At 49.1% G+C, this 22066-nt stretch overlaps 1 protein-coding gene across 3 annotated transcripts in view; it reads right to left on the bottom strand.

The window, feature by feature from the left end:
* Nucleotides 1-18782, bottom strand: part of MCTP1 (multiple C2 and transmembrane domain containing 1) — a 798197-nt gene extending 779415 nt beyond the window's left edge. For all 3 annotated transcript variants that reach the window (XM_083151771.1, XM_083151772.1, XM_083151773.1), the window contains exon 1: nucleotides 17602-18782. In XM_083151771.1, the coding sequence (XP_083007897.1) occupies nucleotides 17602-18195 (594 nt within the window). In that variant the 5' untranslated portion in view covers nucleotides 18196-18782. The remainder of the gene's footprint in view (nucleotides 1-17601) is intronic.
* Between the last annotated feature and the right edge of the window lie 3284 nt (nucleotides 18783-22066).

Below are 22066 nucleotides of genomic sequence, written 5' to 3'. Positions count from 1 at the left end.
GAAGTATCCCCAAAGGCCTGCAGATATTTATTTCTGCTTTATCACTGTTTCACATGCTCAACCAGGGTTAGAAGCAGGTCTGTCTCCTGGTATTATCTACGCTTGGTGGAGACCGATCCTCCTAGTACTGTGTACTCCCAGGGGCGGGGGGGTGTTAATGCATGTTTAATGTTCAATTATCATCTGTGAAACGTGTATGCACCGTGCTGGTATTGTCAATTTACTGGAACATTATTCTTATTAGCCTATGGGAATTCTTCATAATTTTCCCCCAAATTTGTCACTTAAAGACTTTATGTATATTTCGCTACACCAGTGGTGTCAAACTGATGGCCCTCCAGCTGTTGTGGAACTACACATCCCAGCATGCCCTGCTACAGTTTCCGCAATCCATTATATAAAATCTGTGGCAGGGCATGCTGGGATGTGTAGTTCCACAACAGCTGTTGTCCTGTGAGTTTGACACCACTGCTCTACACTAATATTGGGCTTGGACATATTGGGTCCTAATGGAACAGTCTATTTCTATGTTTGATGCCTTGTTGTACTTCTAATACCTAAATAATCGCTCACTGCTTCAATAACAATAAATAACAATATATTTTTTAAAAGAAGACCTGTCACCTAAACGCAGTAAAGGCAGACACTTTGGGGAATATGTATTAAGATCGAATGGGTACGAATGCAGTCAAGTGTAAAAGATAGATAAATAAACTATTGAGTTAAGCTGTGGAACTACAAGTCCCAACAGACCTCCTCTGCATGCAGGGACCCAAATCCCAGCATGCGCTGGTACTCGTAGTTCTACAACTTAACCAATAGTCAAATAACACACACACCTTAGAAAATGAAAACTTTAATTCATACTACATTTACTCATACATACTTACCTATTGGTTCCACTGTGGGCCTGTCCTCTTCTCCACTAGAATCCATAGGGTACCTGAGGAAGGAAATTATTCTCACCACCCAATACAGCGTAGATTGCGTCCTCTCTGGTCCATGTAGCATCCAGGGGTTGAAAAAACAAACCACCTTTCCGATACCATTACGAACTGGAGAAGCCCCAAGTGTGTTTACAGCAGCGGGCTCCGGGAGAGCTTCGTGGCTTATTGGCTCTTCGCGGTTCCATAGAAGCCCATGTTAATGTTTAATATTTGGCAGTCTATGGGCGGTTTCCATCATAGAGGCCCCCCGAGGTTCCCGGCCCAGGCTGACTAGTCAGGGGTTAATGCTTTGGCAGGGGGAACTTATGTAAAAAGTTTCCCCCGGCTCTGGCATTAGCCTGCTGACTTTTGGGCTGATTGTCAAAATACGTGGGACCCCTATTCAATGTGTCCCTCATATTTTGGGAATCATTACCGGCCCATGAACCTTGTGCTGGTTATAGAAATACAGGGTGACCCCACTTTTTTGAGCCCGGGGCTGGTTCTAGCCCATCGTTGCCTACCTGACCCTCTTCTTCAGGGAGAAAATGCTCTGTCCCTGGACTTCCCTGGTAATGTATGATTGCCATCACCTGTGGGGAGCTAGGTAATTAATAAGAAATATGTTTCACCACAGGTGATGGCAATCCTACATTACCAGGGAAGTCCAGGAACAGAGTATTTTCTCCCTCTCCCGCATACTGTCATAACTTAGGGTGTGGACAGTGCCACAAAGTGGGAAATGGTTTGTGTCAGCGCCTGCTGTCTTAACCCCTTCACGACATTTGACGTACATGTACGTCATGGTCGGGAAGTACTTCCCGACATTTGACGTACATGTACGTCATGGATTCTAACTGTCACTGCGTCTATAGACGCGGTGACAGTTAGGAGATGTCTGCTGTCCCTGACAGCAGACATCCCCCCTCGTCGCCCAGGGGGGGCAGGGGTGCCCCCCCCGGTCGGCGATCGCTGTGATTGGCTGTTCAAATCTGAACAGTCAATCACAGCGTTTCCTGTGTTACCGGCGGCTAAGCCGCTCGGTAACACAGAAAACGGTGGTGATCGGTGCAGCACCGATCTCCACCGAGCGGCAGCACCCCCCTCCCACCCGCCGGGCACTCCCCGGCAGCAGCAGCAGCTCCCCCGGCTCCACCGCTACGTCCGGAGCGCACGCTGCGCTCCCCTCCTCCCCCCTCCCCCCCGCAGCAGCAGCAGCAGCATCATGCTGCTGCTGGAAAAGTTAAAAATAAAATAAAATAAAAAATAATGTGCAAATGTGTGTATATATATATATGTATGTATATATATATATATATATATATTATATATATATATACACACACACACATATGTGTGTGTGTGTGTGTGTGTGTGTGTGTGTGTGTGTGTGTGTGTGTGTGTGTGTGTGTGTGTTGTGTGCGTATACCGCACCGATCACCAACGATCGCCAGCCCCCCCCCCCCCTCCCACCCGGCAGCCCCCCTCCCTCCCACCCACCCGGCTGCCGCAGCGCCAGCACCCCTCCCACCCCCCCGCCAGCCGCAGCGCCAGCCCCCCTCCCAAAGCTGGTGACCAAAATGGGGTCACTTGTGGGGGGTTCCACTGTATTTGGTGCTTCGGGGGTCTTGCTAATGCGACATAGCACCCGCCATTCATTCCACCACCAAAAATCACTCCTTTTCCTTCTGAGTCCTGCCATGCACCCAACTGGTATTTTTTGGTCACATGTGAGGCATTGCCGTACCCGGGAGAAATTGGGGCACAGATTTTGGGGTGCTTTGTCTCCTTCATTCCTTGTGAAAATTAAAAATTTTGAGCCAGAACTGCATTTTTGTGTAAAAAATTAAATTTTTTTACACAAAAATGCAGATCTGGCTCAAAATTTTTCATTTTCACAAGGAATGAAGTAGACAAAGCACCCCAAAATCTGTGCCCCAATTTCTCCCGGGTACGGCAATGCCTCACATGTGACCAAAAAATACCAGTTGGGTGCATGGCAGGACTCAGAAGGGAAGGAGTGATTTTTGGATTTTGCAGCACAGATTCTGGTTGAATGACCCCCGAAACACCCATACAGTGGAACCCCCCCACAAGTGACCCCATTTTGCAAACTACACCCCTCAGGGAATTCATCTAGGGGTATAGAGTACATTTCAACCCCCCGGGGTTTCACCAATTTTGATACAACTGAGCTGTGAAAATGAAAAATTATTTTTTTTCATTTTCACTGCCCAGTTGTACCACAATTGGTTAAACCCCTGGGGGTTTGAAATGTACACTATACCCCTAGATGAATTCCCTGAGGGGTGTAGTTTGCAAAATGGGGTCACTTGTGGGGGGGTTCCTAACTTTTAGCATCTTATGGTGCCTAGAAACCTACATGGTGCCTAAAAAATAATCTCATAAAAAGGAGTCTCCAAAATCAAGTAGGTGCTCCTTCTATTATGAAGCCTGTGGTTTGGTCACCGTGCACACTAGGGCCACATATAGGATATTTATGAAAACCAAAGAATTGGGGGAATCAATTTTTAGTCACATTTCTCTAGTAAAATGTACTGTGTTCCTTAGAAAAATGTATTAAAATTGAAAATCCGAAAAAAAAATGAAATTTTGAAATTTCACCTACACTTTGTTTTAATTCCTGTGAAACACCTAAAGGGTTAACAAACTTCCAAAATGCTGTTTTGAATACTGTGAGGGGTGCAGTTTTTGAAATGGCATCATTTATGGGGGTGTCTCACATACAAGTCCCTCAAAGTCACATCAGAACTGAACTGGTCCCTAAAAAAATCAGTGTTTGAAATTTTCTTGAAAATTTGAGAATGTGCTAGTCATATTTGAAGCCTCCTAGTGTCCAAAAAAATTAAAAGGAAGTTGAAATAATGATTGCAACATAAAGTAGACATATGGTCTTTGTTAGTTATTAACTATTTTGAGTGGTATGATTATTTGTCTCACAAGCAGAAAATGTGACATTTTGCATATTGCTAAATTTTCCATTTTTTCACGATATTTTGGTATTTTTCACAAAAAAACACAGACTGTATCGACCCAAATTTACCACTAACTTGAAGTACAATGTGTCACGAGAAAACAATCTCAAAATCACTGGGATAAGTAAAAGCAAAAAAAAGTTATCCCCACTTAAGTGAGACATGTCAGATTTGAAAAAAAGGGCTCTGTCATGAAGGCACAAACTGGCTCTGTCATGAAGGGGTTAATAATTCTTAACACGGTTCTCTTAAAAATATATATCATTTTTTTAATTATAGTAGAAAAATATAAAATGATAATACATACAATTAAACATATAAAAATACAGTTGAAATAAAAGAATCTCTTGTTGATGTGAATCAATTAGCAACTAATCGCTTCTTATAATTTATGAGGTATACTATGTGTGTCTTTCACACAGTCCCGTACTAGGGTAAAAAATTGCTGATTAATTATATTACCATCCTTTGGCGCTTGTTGTGTTGGCCAGTTCAAATCAATTGTGACGACTTGGGGTTCGGTTTGCCTTATGATTTCAAAGGCTCAAGGGTCCTGAATCGACTGTCCTCCTTTCCTTCTCCTTGGATAATTAGGGATAAGCTTTATAACCCAAAATGCAGATTGTCCAGGATGTTATTTTTGGAGGTGGACGTCTCAGGATGAAATAAATGAATGAACCAGGTCACTTGTATGATGATGGATGGGATCAGCAGTATAAGAGTTGCTCAGGTCAACTCTTATACTGCTGATCCCATCCATCATCATACAAGTGACCTGGTTCATTTATTTATTTCATCCTGAGACGTCCACCTCCAAAAATAACATCCTGGACAATCTGCATTTTGGGTTATAAAGCTTATCCCTAATTATCCAAGGAGAAGGAAAGGAGGACAGTCGATTCAGGACCCTTGAGCCTTTGAAATCATAAGGCAAACCGAACCCCAAGTCGTCACAATTGATTTGAACTGGCCAACACAACAAGCGCCAAAGGATGGTAATATAATTAATCAGCAATTTTTTACCCTAGTACGGGACTGTGTGAAAGACACACATAGTATACCTCATAAATTATAAGAAGCGATTAGTTGCTAATTGATTCACATCAACAAGAGATTCTTTTATTTCAACTGTATTTTTATATGTTTAATTGTATGTATTATCATTTTATATTTTTCTACTATAATTAAAAAATTATATATATTTTTAAGAGAACCGTGTTAAGAATTATTAAGACAGCAGGTGCTGACACAAAACCATTTCTCTATTATTGTAATATTTTGGGTTTGTGACAAAACCCTGAGTCAGCTGCCTTTAATTGCGCAACACACCTATATATATATATATATATATATATATTTTTCTCTTTTTAGTGCCACAAATTGCTTGGGAAACTACATTACTACTGTACCTTGTGCAATCTGAGACTACTCCAAGCAGCTGCGCAGGTCCTGCAGCTCCCAGTACAGCACTGTGGGAGTATGTCCTCACACAGTGTGGGAGCCCTGAATTGCAGCAGGGCAGATTCTGCCCTTAGGTTTAGGCATCATCCCCTGTGCCACAGCACCACCCTCTCTATGGCCATGCTTGCAGGCATAACGGTTTCTGCAATTAAATCTGCGTCGTTAGAGCATGCTTGTTTACTCTCCTGGAATGACTTGAGAATGCTCCTCTGACCTCATGATGCCAGTTGGGGTGATAAATGCAGAAATACAACAAGTATCTCATATATTTAGCCAGCTCTGTCACTCAAACCCTGTGGAGAACGTTCCTGTGTAGAACAGTTTCACTTTCATGTGTCTAACGTTCCACCCCCTTGACATCACAGCCAGGGCTACAGTACACGCCCACCATCCACCATTACTCCACAGCCACCATCCACCATTACTCCTGCACATCCCTACCCTCTGCCAGGACCCCCGCGAACCCCCTCCCGCGATTCGCGGGACCCCCCGCGACCCCCCCCTCCCGCGATTTGCGGGACCCCCCCGCGACCCCCCCTCCCGCGATTCGCGGGACCCCCCGCGACCCCCCCTCCCGCGAATCGCGGGACCCCCGCGACCCCCCCTCCCGCGATTCGCGGGACCCCCGCGACCCCCCCCTCCCGCGATTCGCGGGACCCCCGCGACCCCCCCTCCCGCGAATTGCGGAACCCCCGTGACCCCCCCCTCCGGCCATTCGCGGGACCCCGCACCCCCCTCCCGCGATTCGCGGAACCCCCGCTTTCCACCCTCCCGCGAGTCGCGGGACCCCCGCGACCCCCCCTCCCGTGATTCGCGGGACCCCCGCAAACCCCCCCTCCCGCGATTCGCGGGACCCCCGCGACCCCCCTCCCGCAATTCGCGGGACCCCCGCGACCCCCCTCCCGCAATTCGCGGGACCCCCGCGACCACCCCGGTATCCGGACTATTGTTAGACAGCACTTACATCGACAGCACTTACATCGACAGCCATTACATCGACACCATTAGTTCGACAGCTCAATAGGTCGACATGGTTTTAGGTCGACATACCATTAGGTCGACATGTCATTAGGTCGACAGCTCATTAGGTCGACAGCTCATTAGGTCGACAGCTCATTAGGTCGACATGTTTTTAGGTCGACACTGCCATTAGGTCGACAGTGTCTATGTCGACAGTCAAAAGGTCGACATGGGTTTTTTCACTGTTTATTGAGCCGACATGTGCCGACAGGCGGTATTTCATGCCCTACTATCCACTAGGGCGTGGTGAGAGAATAAAATAGTGTGCCGAGCGCAGCGAGGCACCGTGCTCGAAGCATAGCGAGCGGCTGCGGTACACTTCAAACTGTGTCCATGTCGACTGTGTCGACATTTCGGCCAAAAAACAGTGAAAAAACCCATGTCGACCTTTTGACTGTCGGCATAGACTCTGTCGACCTAATGGCAGTGTCGACCTAAAAACATGTCGACCTAATGAGCTGTCGACCTAATGAGCTGTCGACATAATGACATGTCGACCTAATGGTATGTCGACCTAAAACCATGTCGACCTATTGAGCTGTCGAACTAATGGTGTCGATGTAATGGCTGTCGATGTAAGTGCTGTCTAATATCCGTCCCAGACCCGACCACCCCCTCCCGCGATTCGCTGGACCTCCGCGACCACCCCCTCCCGCGAAACGCGGGACCCCCGCGACCCTCCCGCAAATCGCGGGACCCCAGCGAACCCGCCCTCTCGCGAGCCCCCTCCCGCGATTCGCAGGACCCCTGCATCCTCCCGCGATTCGCAGGACCCCTGCGACCCCCCCCCCCTCCCGGCATTAAAAGGGCCCCCCGCGACCCCCCCTCCCGCGATTCACGGCACCCCCCCCCTACTGTGATTTGCGACCCCCTCCCGCAATTCGCGCCGCCCCCTCCCGCGATTCATGGAACCCGCCGTAGCGCCCCCCTCCCGCGATTTGCGGGCCCCCTCGGCACTTCTCGCGATTTGCGACCGCCCCCTAATTCACACATTCGGGGACCCCACCTCCCGCGATTCATGCCCCCCTCACGCAATTCACGGCACCCCCCACACCCCCCTTCCTGCGATTCGCAACCCCCCACGACCCCCCCTCCCGCAATTCACGAAACCCCCCGTAGCGCCCCCCTCCCGCGATTTGCGGGCCCCCTCGGCACCTCTCGCGATTTGCGACCGCCCCGTAATTCACACATTCGGGGACCCCCCCTCCCGCGATTCATGCCCCCCTCACGCAATTCACGGCACCCCCCATACCCCCCTTCCTGCGATTCGGAACCCCCCACGACCCCCCCTCCCGCGATTCATGCCCCCTCCCGCGATTCACGGGCCCCCGCACCAACCCCCTGCGCCCACCCTCCCTTGATTCACGTCCCCCTCATGCAATTCACGGCAACCCCCCACACCCCCCTCCTGCGATTCGTAGCCCCCCCACGACCCCCGCCTCCTGCGATTCATGACCCCTCCCGTGATTCACGGACCCCCCGCACCACCCCCCCTTGACTCACGGCACCCCACGCGCCCCTCCCGCAATTCACGGACCTCCGCAACCCCCCCTCCCGCAATTCACTAACCCCGACAACCCCCCTCCCGCAATTTGCGGCCCCCCCTTCCCACGATTCAAGCCCCCCCGCGCCCCCGCCCACGATTTGCGGACCCCCGCCCCCTCCCGCTAACCGCGGATCCCCACACACCACCCCCCCTCCCGCAATTTGCAGACCCCCCAGACCCCCTTCCGGCAATTCCACCCCCCAGCGGACCACCGCGGCCCCCGCTCCCGCATTTCACGTACCCCCGTGACAATGGGGGATCCTGTACCACCACAAGCAGGTACCGCCCCTAGGTGGGAAATCCGGCCCTGGCTGCCGCACTGCAGGTTTCCCCACTGCCCTCTGCACCAGCGCCACAACTTTTATCAATGTCTTGCCCACATACCACTATTATACAGCCTCCTGCTTTCATGCATGCTCACTCCCTCCCAGTGGGAGGAGACGCTCACCCACTGCCGGGAGCTGCATACTGTCCCCCACCCTCCTCCAGTTCTAGGGATGCCCATCGACCATCAATGATTTTTAAATAATCGATGGTTTATGGCCGATGTTGAATACTTTTGCCATCAATGTGGGAGGACACTGCCCTGCCTCCTGTTCTCCTGCCCCGTAACTTCCGCCAGTGGAGACCCGCTCACCCTGTGTTGCCCACATTCCCCTATCATGCTTTACCGCCCAGCCTCCTGCTCTCATGCACCCTAACTCCCATCCAGTCGGAGGAGACACTGACTCCTGTATTTCTGTGCTGCCACGCTGGACCCTCACCCACTGGCAGAAGCTGCACAGTGTCCACCACCCTCTTTAGTCCCCCGTATGCCCACACACCCCTATCACTACCCAGCTTCCTGCTCTCCTGAACCGTAACTTCCACCACTGGGTAATCGCTGACGCTGTGTTGCCCACATACCCCTATCATGCCTCATATCCCAGCCTCCTGCTCTCATGCACCCTAACTCCCACCCAGTAGGAGGAGACACTGACTCAGGGCCACCGTCCGGTACTCCTGTGCTGCCACGCTGGACCCTCACCCACTGGCAGAAGCTGCAATACAGGGCATCTTTCATACAATTCTAACCATATTTCTCACAATACAAATGTTCACAAATTAAGGGGCGTAGCCCCTTACGCCGGTGTAAAGAGCGCCCGTAGGGCGCGATGAATCACCTAGTTCTCTAATATAACAGAATATTCTGATGCTTTAACTGCCGGGCCTAACTACAGTATATAACACCAGGCAATACTATCCGTAAGCTATTATTAGAATGTGAGGAGATTGGCTGTGTGAACACACTAGCTTGATTTTTACTTTTGTGTTCTATATATACACATACTAAATATATAGAATATGAAATGCAGAGACATGGATGGCAGAGCACCCTATGAACAGATACACTGCTGTAAAATCGAGGTATTTTGATACTAAGAAGAGGAATGACATTCTGGTAATAATACTGGAAGAGAAATCCCGACCGAACAGCAAGAACAGACAGCAAGAATCTATGGCTCTAATAATTAATCTCCTTCTGTGTTTTTGGCAGCCTCCCAGCACCCCTGTCACTCGTAATTCAGTGGCTCTAGGAATGATAATGTTTTTGCAGAAATCAGATATTGGAAGTGTAGCTCATACGGTGTAACAATGCCTGATATCCCCCTCTTATTAATCTACAGGACATGTGGTGCAGAACACTGTTACATAGGGGGTTATTCTGGTTCACTCTTTCTGACAAAATCCTTCTTAGATGGACAAAACCATGTGCATTGCAGGTGGGGCCGATGTAAAATGTGCAGAGAGAATTAGATTTGGGTGAGTTATTTTGTTTCTGTGCAGGGTAAATACTGGCTGCATTATTTTTACACTGCAATATAGATCTCACTTTGAAGTAAAACCCCACCCAAATCTAATTCTCTCTGCACATTTTACATCTGCCCCACCTGCAGTGCACATGGGCCCTTATTCTGATCGGTTCGGTAACGGCCGCATGCGGCCGTTCCGCCGATGTTTTCGCTCTGCGCATGTGCAGAGGGCACTCTGCGCATGTGCAGGCGAAATCGCCGCACACTTTTTTTGACCGCCGCAAAGGGGGCGGATAGGGGCGTGAGGGGCTACTTAGCCTCATTTCCCTATGCATACGCCCCGCGTTTCATGGGCGTTCCCATGCAAACGCGGGGCGTATGCATGGTAATGAGGCCGTGACGCGCGTGTAGGGGGCGGGCAGCTGACATCGCCGGATGTCAGCTGCCCGCCCCAATACAAGATTTCACACGGACAAGTGTCCGTGTGGTCTTGTGTTGCGGGACCTGGTGGAGCGTGCGGCCCTGCATTCGATGGTCTGCGACCATCGAATGCAGGGGCTGCTCCCAAGGTGGAGGAGGCGTATCCCCGTCCACTTTCATACGGATCGCCACATATCCGTGTACAGACGGAGGTGGCGATCCGTATGCAAGGCGGGGATTCGTCTGTGCGGTCGGAGCCGCATATGCGGCTCCGGCCGCACCGATCAGAATAAGGGCCATGGTTTTGTCCATCTAAGAAGGATTTTGTCAGAAAGAGTGAACTAGAATAAGGCCTATAGTACCACGTACCACATCCTAGCAGCCAGCTGCCAACAGAAGGGCAACTAATGGATTCCTTTTTTATTTTTTAAGAAATGATCCTTCCACCCACCGACTGGTAACTTGTCCAAACCGCTCCACCAGCTACATACTGTAGTCTGTTTTCATCATACCTCTCGCAGTTGTGGTTTTTAAATCATTATTATTAACCCCCCCCAAACGACCCACAAACATACTTCCGGGTCCACCGCTCCGTATTCCCCAGGTTACCCCGCTCCACCCCCCCCTCCACCCCCCCCCCCCCTTACCTGTCTGTCCTGTCTTAATGTGTATGCATGTAATGTCCGATATAATATACCATTGTTTATATTTTTCTTTATTCTATTTTTCTCCATATTTAAAACAAACAATTTGTTGTTATTGTTGATGTGCACTTGACTAGGTAGTTGTTGTCCTACTTTATATAGAACCGTCATGATAGATTAGATTGTGTGACTCCTTAATACTAAGATCATCACAAATGTTACCAAAATCGTAATATCAAGACCATTGTATGATAGAAGTTATATCATAGATTACTACACCACCATTACTGGAGAAATCAGAACCTAGACAAAGTTGTATTCTGACCTAGACTTCGCAGATTGTTATATTGTTCACTACTATTTAGAGAATGCCAAAATACTTATTCTTTAAACTGTTGTACCCACATTTTATTGAAATAAATAAAAAACTTGTATAATAATAAAAAAAAAAAATCATCATTATTAAAAACATACTTCTGGGTCCACCGCTCCGTATTCCCCAGGTTACCCCGCTCCACCCCCCCCCCCTTACCTGTCTTTCCTGTCTTAATGTGTATGCATGGAATGTCCGATATAATGTACCATTGTTTATATTTTTCTTTATTCTATTTTTCTCCATATTTAAAACAAACAATTTGTTGTTATTGTTGATGTGCACTTGACTAGGTAGTTGTTGTCCTACTTTATATAGAACCGTCATGATAGATTAGATTGTGTGACTCCTTAATACTAAGATCATCACAAATGTTACCAAAATCGCAATATCAAGACCATTGTATGATAGAAGTTATATCATAGATTACTACACCACCATTACTGGAGAAATCAGAACCTAGACAAAGTTGTATTCTGACCTAGACTTCGCAGATTGTTATATTGTTCACTACTATTTAGAGAATGCCAAAAAAATTATTCTTTAAACTGTTGTACCCACATTTTATTGAAATAAATAAAAAACTTGTATAATAATAAAAAAAAAATCATTATTATTAAAAAATGACAATGGAGACAGGGCCGTATTCAGCATGGTTTGCTTTTGCAAATGTCCCAGCAGTTTCCCAATGGCGCATAAGCAGAACAGGTCTTGAGTAAATCACTCGCAGTTTATGCAGCTGCCTCTGCCTGATTGGCAGACAGAGGCATTTGAGGGGCAGGGACAGTCAGCATTCTCAAATGCCACAAACTTCAAGTCTTTACGCCTGCAACATGGGGTCTATGAGGTCACACTGTGATATGTGCCAACAGCGCATTGGCAAAAGCAAATGTACGCATCTTTGTGTATGTTGGAAGCAACTAGGTCAACTGTCGCTTCATGAAATGGGGTGTTTTGGGGTGTTCACTGAGCAAGGACAATGTGATAACATGTAACTACCCTGACTTGTAGGAATGATCTGAGAGTTCCATGTGTGTGTCGTGGGTGTGTATTACATGCTCTGTAAGATCTGATGGGGTCGGGATGTCGGGTGTTTCAGATATAACTCCAGCACCTAGCATGGGCTAGTGCTAATATAGATATGAAAGATGATAGCTTCAATGGCTGGCATATACTCATTCGGCATCACACTGTGTGCCAGCACCTGGACAAGCCCCACATTCACTGAATATATACTTACATTTAGGGCCAGATGTACTAAGGTTGAAAAGTGATAAGATGGAGAATGATAAACCACCAACCAATCAGCTCCTAACTGCCATGTCACAGGTTGTGGGATGGGATGTACTAATGTAAAAATGCTGTAGAACCCCCGTTTTTAGGGGTTTTACCACACTTTCACATGTATTAAGACCCGGCCGTCATATTTTCACCAGCCAAGGTATTGCCACCTCTGGGTGGCGATACCCGTTAGAAGCCTATGGGCTTGTTATTGCTGCCTGTTGCAAGCCACCGACCCCCTCCGCAGATGCCAACCCCCCTCCCCTTGGCTTACCTTCCTCCATAAAGCCTGGACCCAGAAGATAAACGCCTCCTCCCCCTATCAACACATCCTGAGGTCCTTCCGACTGCAGGGGGGAGGAGGAGATGCCGGGGACAGCCTGCTTAGGCTGCCGGCCTTGGGGGGGAGTGAGGAGAGCCCAGGGAGGTGACGAAGACACCCCGCACACCACCTCACAGGTATTCCGTCACTGCAGTGCGATGTTGATCACATATGTTAGTACATACTGTATGCGATGGGCGGCAAGGGGTGGTGATGTATTTTAATATATCCCACCCTTAGAGAGGGCAATCCTGCGATCGGTGGGATCACAGGCCAAAATTGTCAGGATTTGGATCCAAGGAGTGAACTTTCAAATCCCAGAATTTAGGGATTAAGCTATGCATGCATGGTTCTTTGCTGAACCACCTGAGCATTTGGCTCAGATGCTACCTGGATGTTGCAGCTGGTAGTTGGGTGGGGAGAAAGAGCTAAGGACTGAGGGGGGTGGAGTGCAGTCACTAAATCCTGCTACTCAATGTTACCAACTCAATCCTGGAAATCCCGGGTTTGCTTCCCATTTGCATTAGCATCTACGACTGTGATGGCTAACCTTGACACTCCAGATGTTGTTGAACTACACATCCCAGCATGCCTTGCTACAATTTTGCAATTTGGCCATGCTAAAACTGATGCAGGGCATGCTGGGATGTGTAGTTCAACAACAGCTGGAGTGTCAAGGTTAGCCATCACTGATCTAGGAGGTAAATCTAGCAAACACAGCAACCCACAACTGCAGCCACTTTGTGTCTACCCCTGCTTGTAGTATATATTTGGACCTTTCCAGATCATGCCATGACCCAATTGACATATTTCCCCAGATGTATCTCCAGGACGTTGCATGGGCTGGTGCTAGTGCAGAAACGAATGAGGAAAGCTGTGGTGGCTGGCGTATACTCAATCAGTGTACCCAGCCATGATATTATTATTATTTTTTGGTACTTGTGTATTATCACAGCGCCCACGATGTTAAGTCGTACGACTTATAATCGCATCGCATGCCATACACCTGATGCACAGCGATGCGATTTTAAATTGTATAAGCCCCCTATACGATTTTTAATTGTATAAGCACCCTAATGGGGGCTTGCAATGTTAAATGCACCCCCACTCTGAACACCAACCCGAAGCGTGGCGAGCGCAGCGAGCCCGCGTGGGGCGGCGGTACGCATCCTCCGACCTTTTCATACCACCACTATCCACGTCGGCGTGGAGTTGATTTTATATAGTGTGGTGAGCGCAGCGAGCCACCGAGCCCGAAGCGTGGCGAGCCCCACGAGGGGACGTGTATTACTTTACATGTATTCCGCGTCCCCTCGCGGGGCTCGCTACGCTCGCCACGCTTCGGGCTCGGTGGCTCGCTGAAATATATGAAGTCAACTCCACGCCAACGTATGACAAGGGGGTATGAAAAGGTCGGAGGACGCATACCGCCACCCCTTGCGGGCTCGCTGCGTTCGCCACGGTTGGTGTTGATAGTGTGGGTGCCGTTGGGGGTGCTTTTAACATACTAAGCACCCATCACGTTTCATTATCTTATAGTGGGCACTTTTAACATTTAAAAACCCATTAGGGTGCTTATACAATTTTAAATCCCATACCATTGTATATGCGATACAATGGCATACAATGCCATGGTATACAATTTAAAATTTTATAACATCGCCTGCCATCGCATCGCATCCCATCGTATGCCTTATGGTCTGCGATGCGATGGGCGCCGTGCTAGTACACAAGTACCTATTTTTTTACTACCTAGTACCGCCATAAGGGCCCTGCACCTTTGCAAAACACTCACCACTCTGCAGTGTTCATTTTGGTAAAGAAAATTTTGACTATTCGTTAACTACAGATTATTTCAGGACTATAATTAGACTACAATGAAAACTGAGATTACCTGACTAAATCAATGACTAAAGTGACTAAGACTAAAACTAAAGGGGCAGATTTATCTAATTATATTTTTATCATTCCCATACGAATGATAATGGTGTTCCAACCAATCAGCTCCTCTCATTTTTTAAACACATGACAGGAGCTGACTGGAACAATTTATCGTAATGACTGATAATAAGATTGTCATTCGTTGATAAATCTGCCCCTACATTTAAAAAGCTTGTCAAATTTAACACTGGAAGGAGGGTTTTACATTTTACAAGAATAATTATGTGTTCTAGATATTTGCAGAAAGTAACTATGACCTGCTGTCAAGGAGATATGTGAATTGCACTTAAACTTAAGGCATTCATTTGTATAAAATATAAGGGAGAGCTACTATGACAAGTCAGACTCAACTGCATTTTTGGTGTTTTTACCTCATTTTTATATGCAGTGAAGCCCCACTGCCGGGGTTTCACAGTGGTGGGTTACACCAGTTGTAGCTGGCGTAACCCCATGGAAGCCTATGGGCTTCCTTTGCATCCCCCACTGCCCCACGCGACTCTCGCATGCTGATTAGCTTACATGATGCAGGGGGGCAGAGCGTCATTGAGGGAGGAGGAAGCGTTTGGAGCTGGCGCTGTTTCAAGTGCTGCCTCCTCCATCAGTGTGAATGGCAAGCAGGTCGCTCCACCCAATTAACCCATTCACACTGCACAGTAACCCGGCAAGGAACCAGTAAGAACCCTGCATTTTTTCCTGGTTCATAATGCTGGGTTACTGAAGGTTTGCTCGACCCCATAAGCCTTTTCAGATCGCACCTATTATCAGGTCGAACCGGCAACAAACCGGCATGGACCCAGTAATTAGGTGCGATCTGAAAGGGGTATAAAGCAACTATCATTTTAAAACGTAAGAGACTATTGCTATCCGGTCAATAGGTTAACAGTGTCTAGGTCGAAACCATATTGCCGACACAGAGAAAAGGTTGACGCAAGCAAAAACTAAAAAGGAGTGACTAAAAGTAACAGGGCACTGATTGTTTCCTTTCATTTTAATGATTGCATTAATATCAGACAACACCCACCAAGAGATCTTATGTAACCGGTATCAATTACCAAATTAGCATTTTATACTTTAGACATAAGCTGGGTACACAATGAGTGATATATCGTCAAAGATATGGATGATATCCTTGACGATATTGCATATATATCATCTAGTGTTCACAGTCAAACGATGAGCGGCCGGGGGTCATTAACGACCCCCCTGTCGTAGGTACATGCAGTGCTATTTGACACTATCATCAGGAACTGCATGTACGGAGTGGGTGGTGGGTGACATCACTGACCGATATTGTGAACGATATCAGCCTGTGTGTACAGTCAATATCATCCTCCTGCAGGAATTGCTAAATATGTACCCAGCATTAGGTATAAATTAACAAAATATAATTGAATATTTTAACACTCAGTTAGGAAACAAAATACTGATATCAAATGCCATTGGGTTGTCAGATTATACATAGCTCAGCTAAATATAGCGGATACATTGTCATATTCTGAACATTTCTCATATGAACAGTAATTGCTGTATTATGCTGATCTGCTGTTTCTCAGTCGGAATTGATAAAGATTTTTACATGAAAGAAAAGTTCAAGTTGCAATGGTAAATGGTATCTGAAAACAACAGCACAACTCCCACAACATTACTGATATGGTGTCTTGACTTGTCCAAGCACAAGACACTACCTGTGGGAGAAGCCTTGGATACCTGGCATACCAAATCCTATGCACGCTTACAAACACACCTATCCTCAAAGCAAAGATGGAACTACCATTGATGCAGCAGGTGCAGTGTACCTTGGCCCCTGAGGACTAAGGGCCCACTGCTGCCCCTGTCACTCTCTTCCCGTCACCCACAGTGTTCTCTGTCACACGCTTCCTCTCCATGTCACCCAGTGCAGTGTTGCATTTTGTGAACTTGGGTTGGGGTGGAGGAAGGGGGCCAAAATTATATTTTTGCACCTGGGCCAACCACTCACAAGTTCCGCCACTGCCTCAAATCACACCAAATAGTCCCATCTGTCGCGCTACAGACTTTGCAACTAAGCCCTGTCATGCAAGAGACTTTTTCACAAAATATGTATAATATTTGCATTACTACTGTGACAAAATGACAATGTACATGTACCCTAGATACTGTCACTGCAATTGCACAATGAGCTTTGTGTTACTCAGAAATCAGCCTATGTAAAATTCAAATGATGGATATGTCCAAAAGGCAAATGAGGATATATGTGAGCAGCGCCATGAATAATTGTGATTACTCTGCAACATTATATCAATATCTCTGCAACAAAAGTAGTAACCTAGTGTGCCTAGTACACTACAATCTTGTATCTATGTGTCTATGATGCGAATGTGAAACTACATTTAGGAAAAAGTATAAAAAAATCAGGAATCACTACCCACTGCAGAGCATGTATATTGTGTCACATAGCCCAAAAATAATAGTAGTATAATGAGGATACACTTGTAGCTTATTATTCTTTCAGGATCATGTTCTATGTATCGTATAACAGATACTGTAAATCTATATTGGGTGTGCACAGTAGTTAGAGATGCAGGCTCAGGCTGGCCAATAACTGGCCATGTGTACAGGACATTCACACAATGCATCTGATGAATGCGGTCATGTGGACAGCACCAGAACATACCATCAGCATGCTCCCTACTTTTTAGTTCAGCACCAGCCCTGACTGCAGACTAGAGGACACAGCCTTGTTGCCCCTGCCCATTGATGGGCAGCCCACCTGCACAACGCTCTATTGAAACTTTTTATGCCATTTCTGTATGCAGAGTGCTGCCAGCATAACACACAGCAATATCAGCATCAGTGCCATACCACAAGCAGTGCCCGTAACAAGGGGCAACATACTCACTGTTTGGCTGCTAGCCCTGACCGGGGCGATGGAGCTGTAGAGCAGGTTCTCTATGCACTGGGTCCCGGGGAGAGAGGAGCTCTTCTGGTGGGTCAGGTGAGGCCCTCGGGCTTGGGATATAGCAGGAGCGGGATTCCCGGGTGTGGCTGCAGCAGGGTGTTGGACGTCCCCATCCCGAGCCTTGCCGTAGGGCAGGAGGTGATCCCGCAGCCGGCGCAGCGTGGAGCCGGGTTCTGGGGTATTGGCGATGCTGCTGGGGCTGCTGCAGGGGGCGCTGGAGGGTAAGGACTCCACGCCGGAGCAGCAGAGGTTGGGCTGCGAGGAAGAGAAGACGCGATCCAGCACCTGCTTCCTCCTCTTCAGCCCGGTCCAGCGGATGATGCCCGGCACCAGCTCCTCCATGGGCGCCCCAGAGTTCTCCTGGTTCCCCCTCCTGGGAAGCGGTGGTGAAGGGCAGGGCGACCCTGCTGCACTGCGGCGCTCCGCTCCAGCAGCCTTCCCGTTCTTCCTGGACCTTCCCAGCTGCAAGTTCTTGAAGAGCCGGGCCTGGAAGGAGGGGGCCGGGGTCTCCGAGACTCCCGAGAGCGGCTCCATCGCCCTCCCCGCCGGCCCTCTGCACCAGGGCTTGCGGCGCCTGGAGGGGAAGCAACAGGAGTAGAGGGACCGTAGGCGCTTCAGTCCAGCCCAGGAAGAGCCGCAGGTAGGGGGCGTAGGAGGGAGGAGCGGAGGCCGGCGGCTCCCAGTACCCGGCTGCACCGGGCTCTCTCAGGCAGGACAGCAGCCTCCGACCTGACCGCTGTAGTCGCTGCTGCGCCGCGCATCCTTCACATGCCGGGAGCGGTGTGCGGGCTCCGGGCTGGCTCCAGCGTGCTTCTCCCCCGGGCACTGTCAGGCCGGAGGGGACAGCTTCTGACAGGCACCCAGCCGGGTAACACGTGCAGCAGGGTGGGAGGGTCCTGTGCCTGATGTCTCCACTCCCAGCGCTGCTGCTGCGGCTTCCCCGCTCTCCTCCTGCCCGGGGTCTCTGCGAGGCGAGGAAGGGGTTACTGCAGCCCAGCGGCTAACGTGTTAAATATCCGGCCACACAGCCCCATCTGATGATGTAATAGCACCGCTGTCACACGCTGGCTGCACCGGCAACTGATGGGATTACTCTGCAGCATCTGATCAGCAGCAGCACAGGACACAAGCTCAGCAGCAACCTAGTGGAGGCATGCTCTGCCTGTGCGAGCTGCTAACCAGTAATAATGCTGACTGGGACAGGTTACACACATACATACATACATACATACATACATACATACATACATACAGTACATGTGTGTGTAAATAAAAGCACACAGATAATAGATAGTTAGCGTAGTATGATATGCACTTACTATGTTACTATGAATATATTCTTGTTACAAGGACACCTGTCTTGCAGGAATAAATGTCACCAATCATATATAAGAAAATGTAGCTTATTTCTAAATCTACTAATATGGTACAAAGTATCAATTGTGATTTAAGTGCTGTTAATATGAAAATCATGAACATTGGAGCAAGTAGTGCAGCAGCGCAGATGGTGACCGAAGAGTCTTCAAATTGTGTAATTCACTCTGCTCCATAGAGTCAATGGATTGGATTTTTTAAATGTGACAGTTGGTGGTACACAGTGCACAGCTGGGTGACTTGGAAACCTGAACTGTTTGTGTCAGTGGCCTAAGTTCGTCCGAGGCACCCGGAGGCAAGAAGAATGTTGGTGCCCCCCCAAATATATCTATATATACACACACATACACAGTATAGGGTGTGACAACAATAACAGAGGGAGTGACAGCAGGGGCAGGGATAGCAACAGTAGGGACAGAGAGTGACAGCAGGGACATAGGGATTGACAGCAGTGACAGAGTCACAGCAGGTTCCCAGTGATGTTACTGAACAATAATGTTGTGCGCAAAATATCGTATAAGCACAAATATAAACATTTACAGATGGAGCTATTGTCATCTTTGCGGCTCTTGGAAAATGCCCTGGCGCAAATCAGGCGCGTGTGCATGACCATGTCCTGGCGAATGGTGTGCTGAGTCAGTGCAACAGATGATGGCGGCTACATCTGTATATTAATAAATGATAAACATTACACCAATGGTGCGGAGCTGCAGATAAGAGCAATACATAGTATTTGCCACAATCTATTGTTACTACACAATCACAAGCATAACAAATTTTAACCCCATCATTTGAGGGGAGTCAGGGACATTAAACTATTAGATGTATTCCACTGAAACCTACTTGATGGGTGTGTGGTGGGGATCCAGCGACGAAATGGAGGAGAGGCCCAGCAAGGATTCATCAGCAGCAGGGAAGAGCCGGGTGCACCACATGTGGACGCCCGGCAGGGATCCGGCAGCAGGAGGAGAGCCGACAGGTGGTGGGAACCCGACGGTAGCAGGGCAGAGCCGGGCGCAACACATGTGGACGCCGGGCAGCAGGAGGAGAGCCGACAGGTGGTGGGAACCCGACGGTAGCAGGGCAGAGCCGGGCGCAACACATGTGGACGCCGGGCAACAGGGGGAGAGCCGACAGGTGGCGGGGACCCGACGGTAGCAGGGCAGAGCCGGGCGCACCACATGTGGACGCCAGGCAGCAGGGGGAGAGCCGACAGGTGGTGGGAACCCGACGGTAGCAGGGCAGAGCCGGGCGCACCACATGTGGACGCCGGGCAGCAGGGGGAGAGCCGACAGGTGGCGGGGACCCGACGGTAGCAGGGCAGAGCCGGGCGCACCACATGTGGACGCCGGGCAGCAGGGGGAGAGCCGACAGGTGGCGGGGACCGACAGTAGCAGGGCAGAGCCGGGCGCACCACATGTGGACGCCCGGCGGGGATCTGCCAGCAGGGGGAGAGCGCTGCATACAATAAGGGAACTCCAGGAGGCAATGGAGCCAGTGCCCCCTTTAAGGCTGGCGCCTGGCAGCAGATGACTCCATTGCCTCCGGGACTTCCGCCACTGGTTTGGGTACTTGAGGACCGCGGTTGAGAACAAATGCTCTTGACCATTGCCCTAGTCTACCTAGGTATACACCATTTGTTTTACCCTTCCTGGTGTCTCTACTCTGTTGGAAAACTTTTGTGTCATTTATAAAAAGGCATACTTTCCCTTCAATACCATTTGCAATGTCACCAATAAAGATATCAAAAAGCACTGGTCCAAGTACAGATCCCTGCGGTACTCTACTAGTAATACAGTAATTCTTCCCATGCCCTGAGCGCAGCCTCTCTTTACTATGCTTCATGAGATATTTCACTATACTGTACAAAGGCTATGCTTGCTACGTGTTTAAGCATGGTTCACACATATATTAGAAGTACAGTTCTGACCACATAACTACCCTACTTTTCTTTATCATGAAGAGTAGCCAAATAATGCCCCTTTCAGACCGCACTTAAAAACTGGTATTTTGCCAATTTTTAACCTTTTTAAAACGGTAATCTGTGCGGTCTAAAAGGTGCAGAGTGATTTTACCGTTTTAAAAAAAAGGGGGTGATGATATGGGCTGCAGGGCAGACACTCCTCCAGTCTCCCCAGTGCCACACAGTGCAGGGTCCCTTCGGGGAATGTGAAATGAGCGGCAGGTTCCCTGGGGCAGATGGGAACTAGCGCCGCAGGGACCCCACCGCTTATTTCACATTCCCCGAAGGGACCCTGCACTGTGTGTTGCATGAGTTCTCGCACAGCGCAGCCCGTACCCCGTCCCGTCCCTGGGTGGCGGCGGTGGAGTCTGCTGCGGGTCTGTGCGGCCGGAAGATGGGGGCAGGATGCCGGATCCCCGAATCGCCTCGTTGGAGCCGTTGTTGGGCGTCAGCGAGTCCAGCAGCAGCATCACCTGCAGCGGGGGGAGCGGGGCTGCGGTGGCCATGCCGGGAGCTGCCAGCGGAGACAGCGTCACTGCTGCAGCAGGGGAGACGAGACCTCGGTCCTGAGGTCTCCCCAGCGGTACTGGGGAGACTGGAGGAGTGCCTGCCCCCTGCAGCCCGTATCATCACCCCTGGACCGGGGTCTTGTCTCCCCTGCTCCAGCATCTGATCCCGGCTCCCCTGTCCACAGTCGCCGGCTGGCTATCCAGGTACGGGGGGGGGTCTCTGTGTACAGGGCTGCAGACTGGAGATCCTGCTCTCAGAGCACTAACAGCGTCTGCTGTGTGTCACCGGGGCATATGTATTACCAGGGTGGACCGCACTGGCAAGACCCTGTATTTGAATAGTGTCCAAAAATGGGTCTGCCAGGTAAAAAAAACGGCACTTAAACGGCAATATACCGTTTAAGAGATGCGGTGTGAAAGGGGTTTTACCTGGCAGACCCGTTTTTGGAAACGTTTTCAAATACAGGGTCAAAGCCAGTTATGCGGTCTGAAAGCAGCATAACAACCATGGTTTCATTACCAATTGAGGCCACCTGTATAACATGCCTTTCCCTTCGAG

Source organism: Crinia signifera, chromosome 1, assembly GCF_055691185.1.
Source record: "Crinia signifera chromosome 1, ASM5569118v1, whole genome shotgun sequence".
Taxonomy (NCBI): domain Eukaryota; kingdom Metazoa; phylum Chordata; class Amphibia; order Anura; family Myobatrachidae; genus Crinia; species Crinia signifera.
Note: the sequence above shows the minus strand (reverse complement) of the source record. Positions and strands in the feature narration are given on the sequence as shown.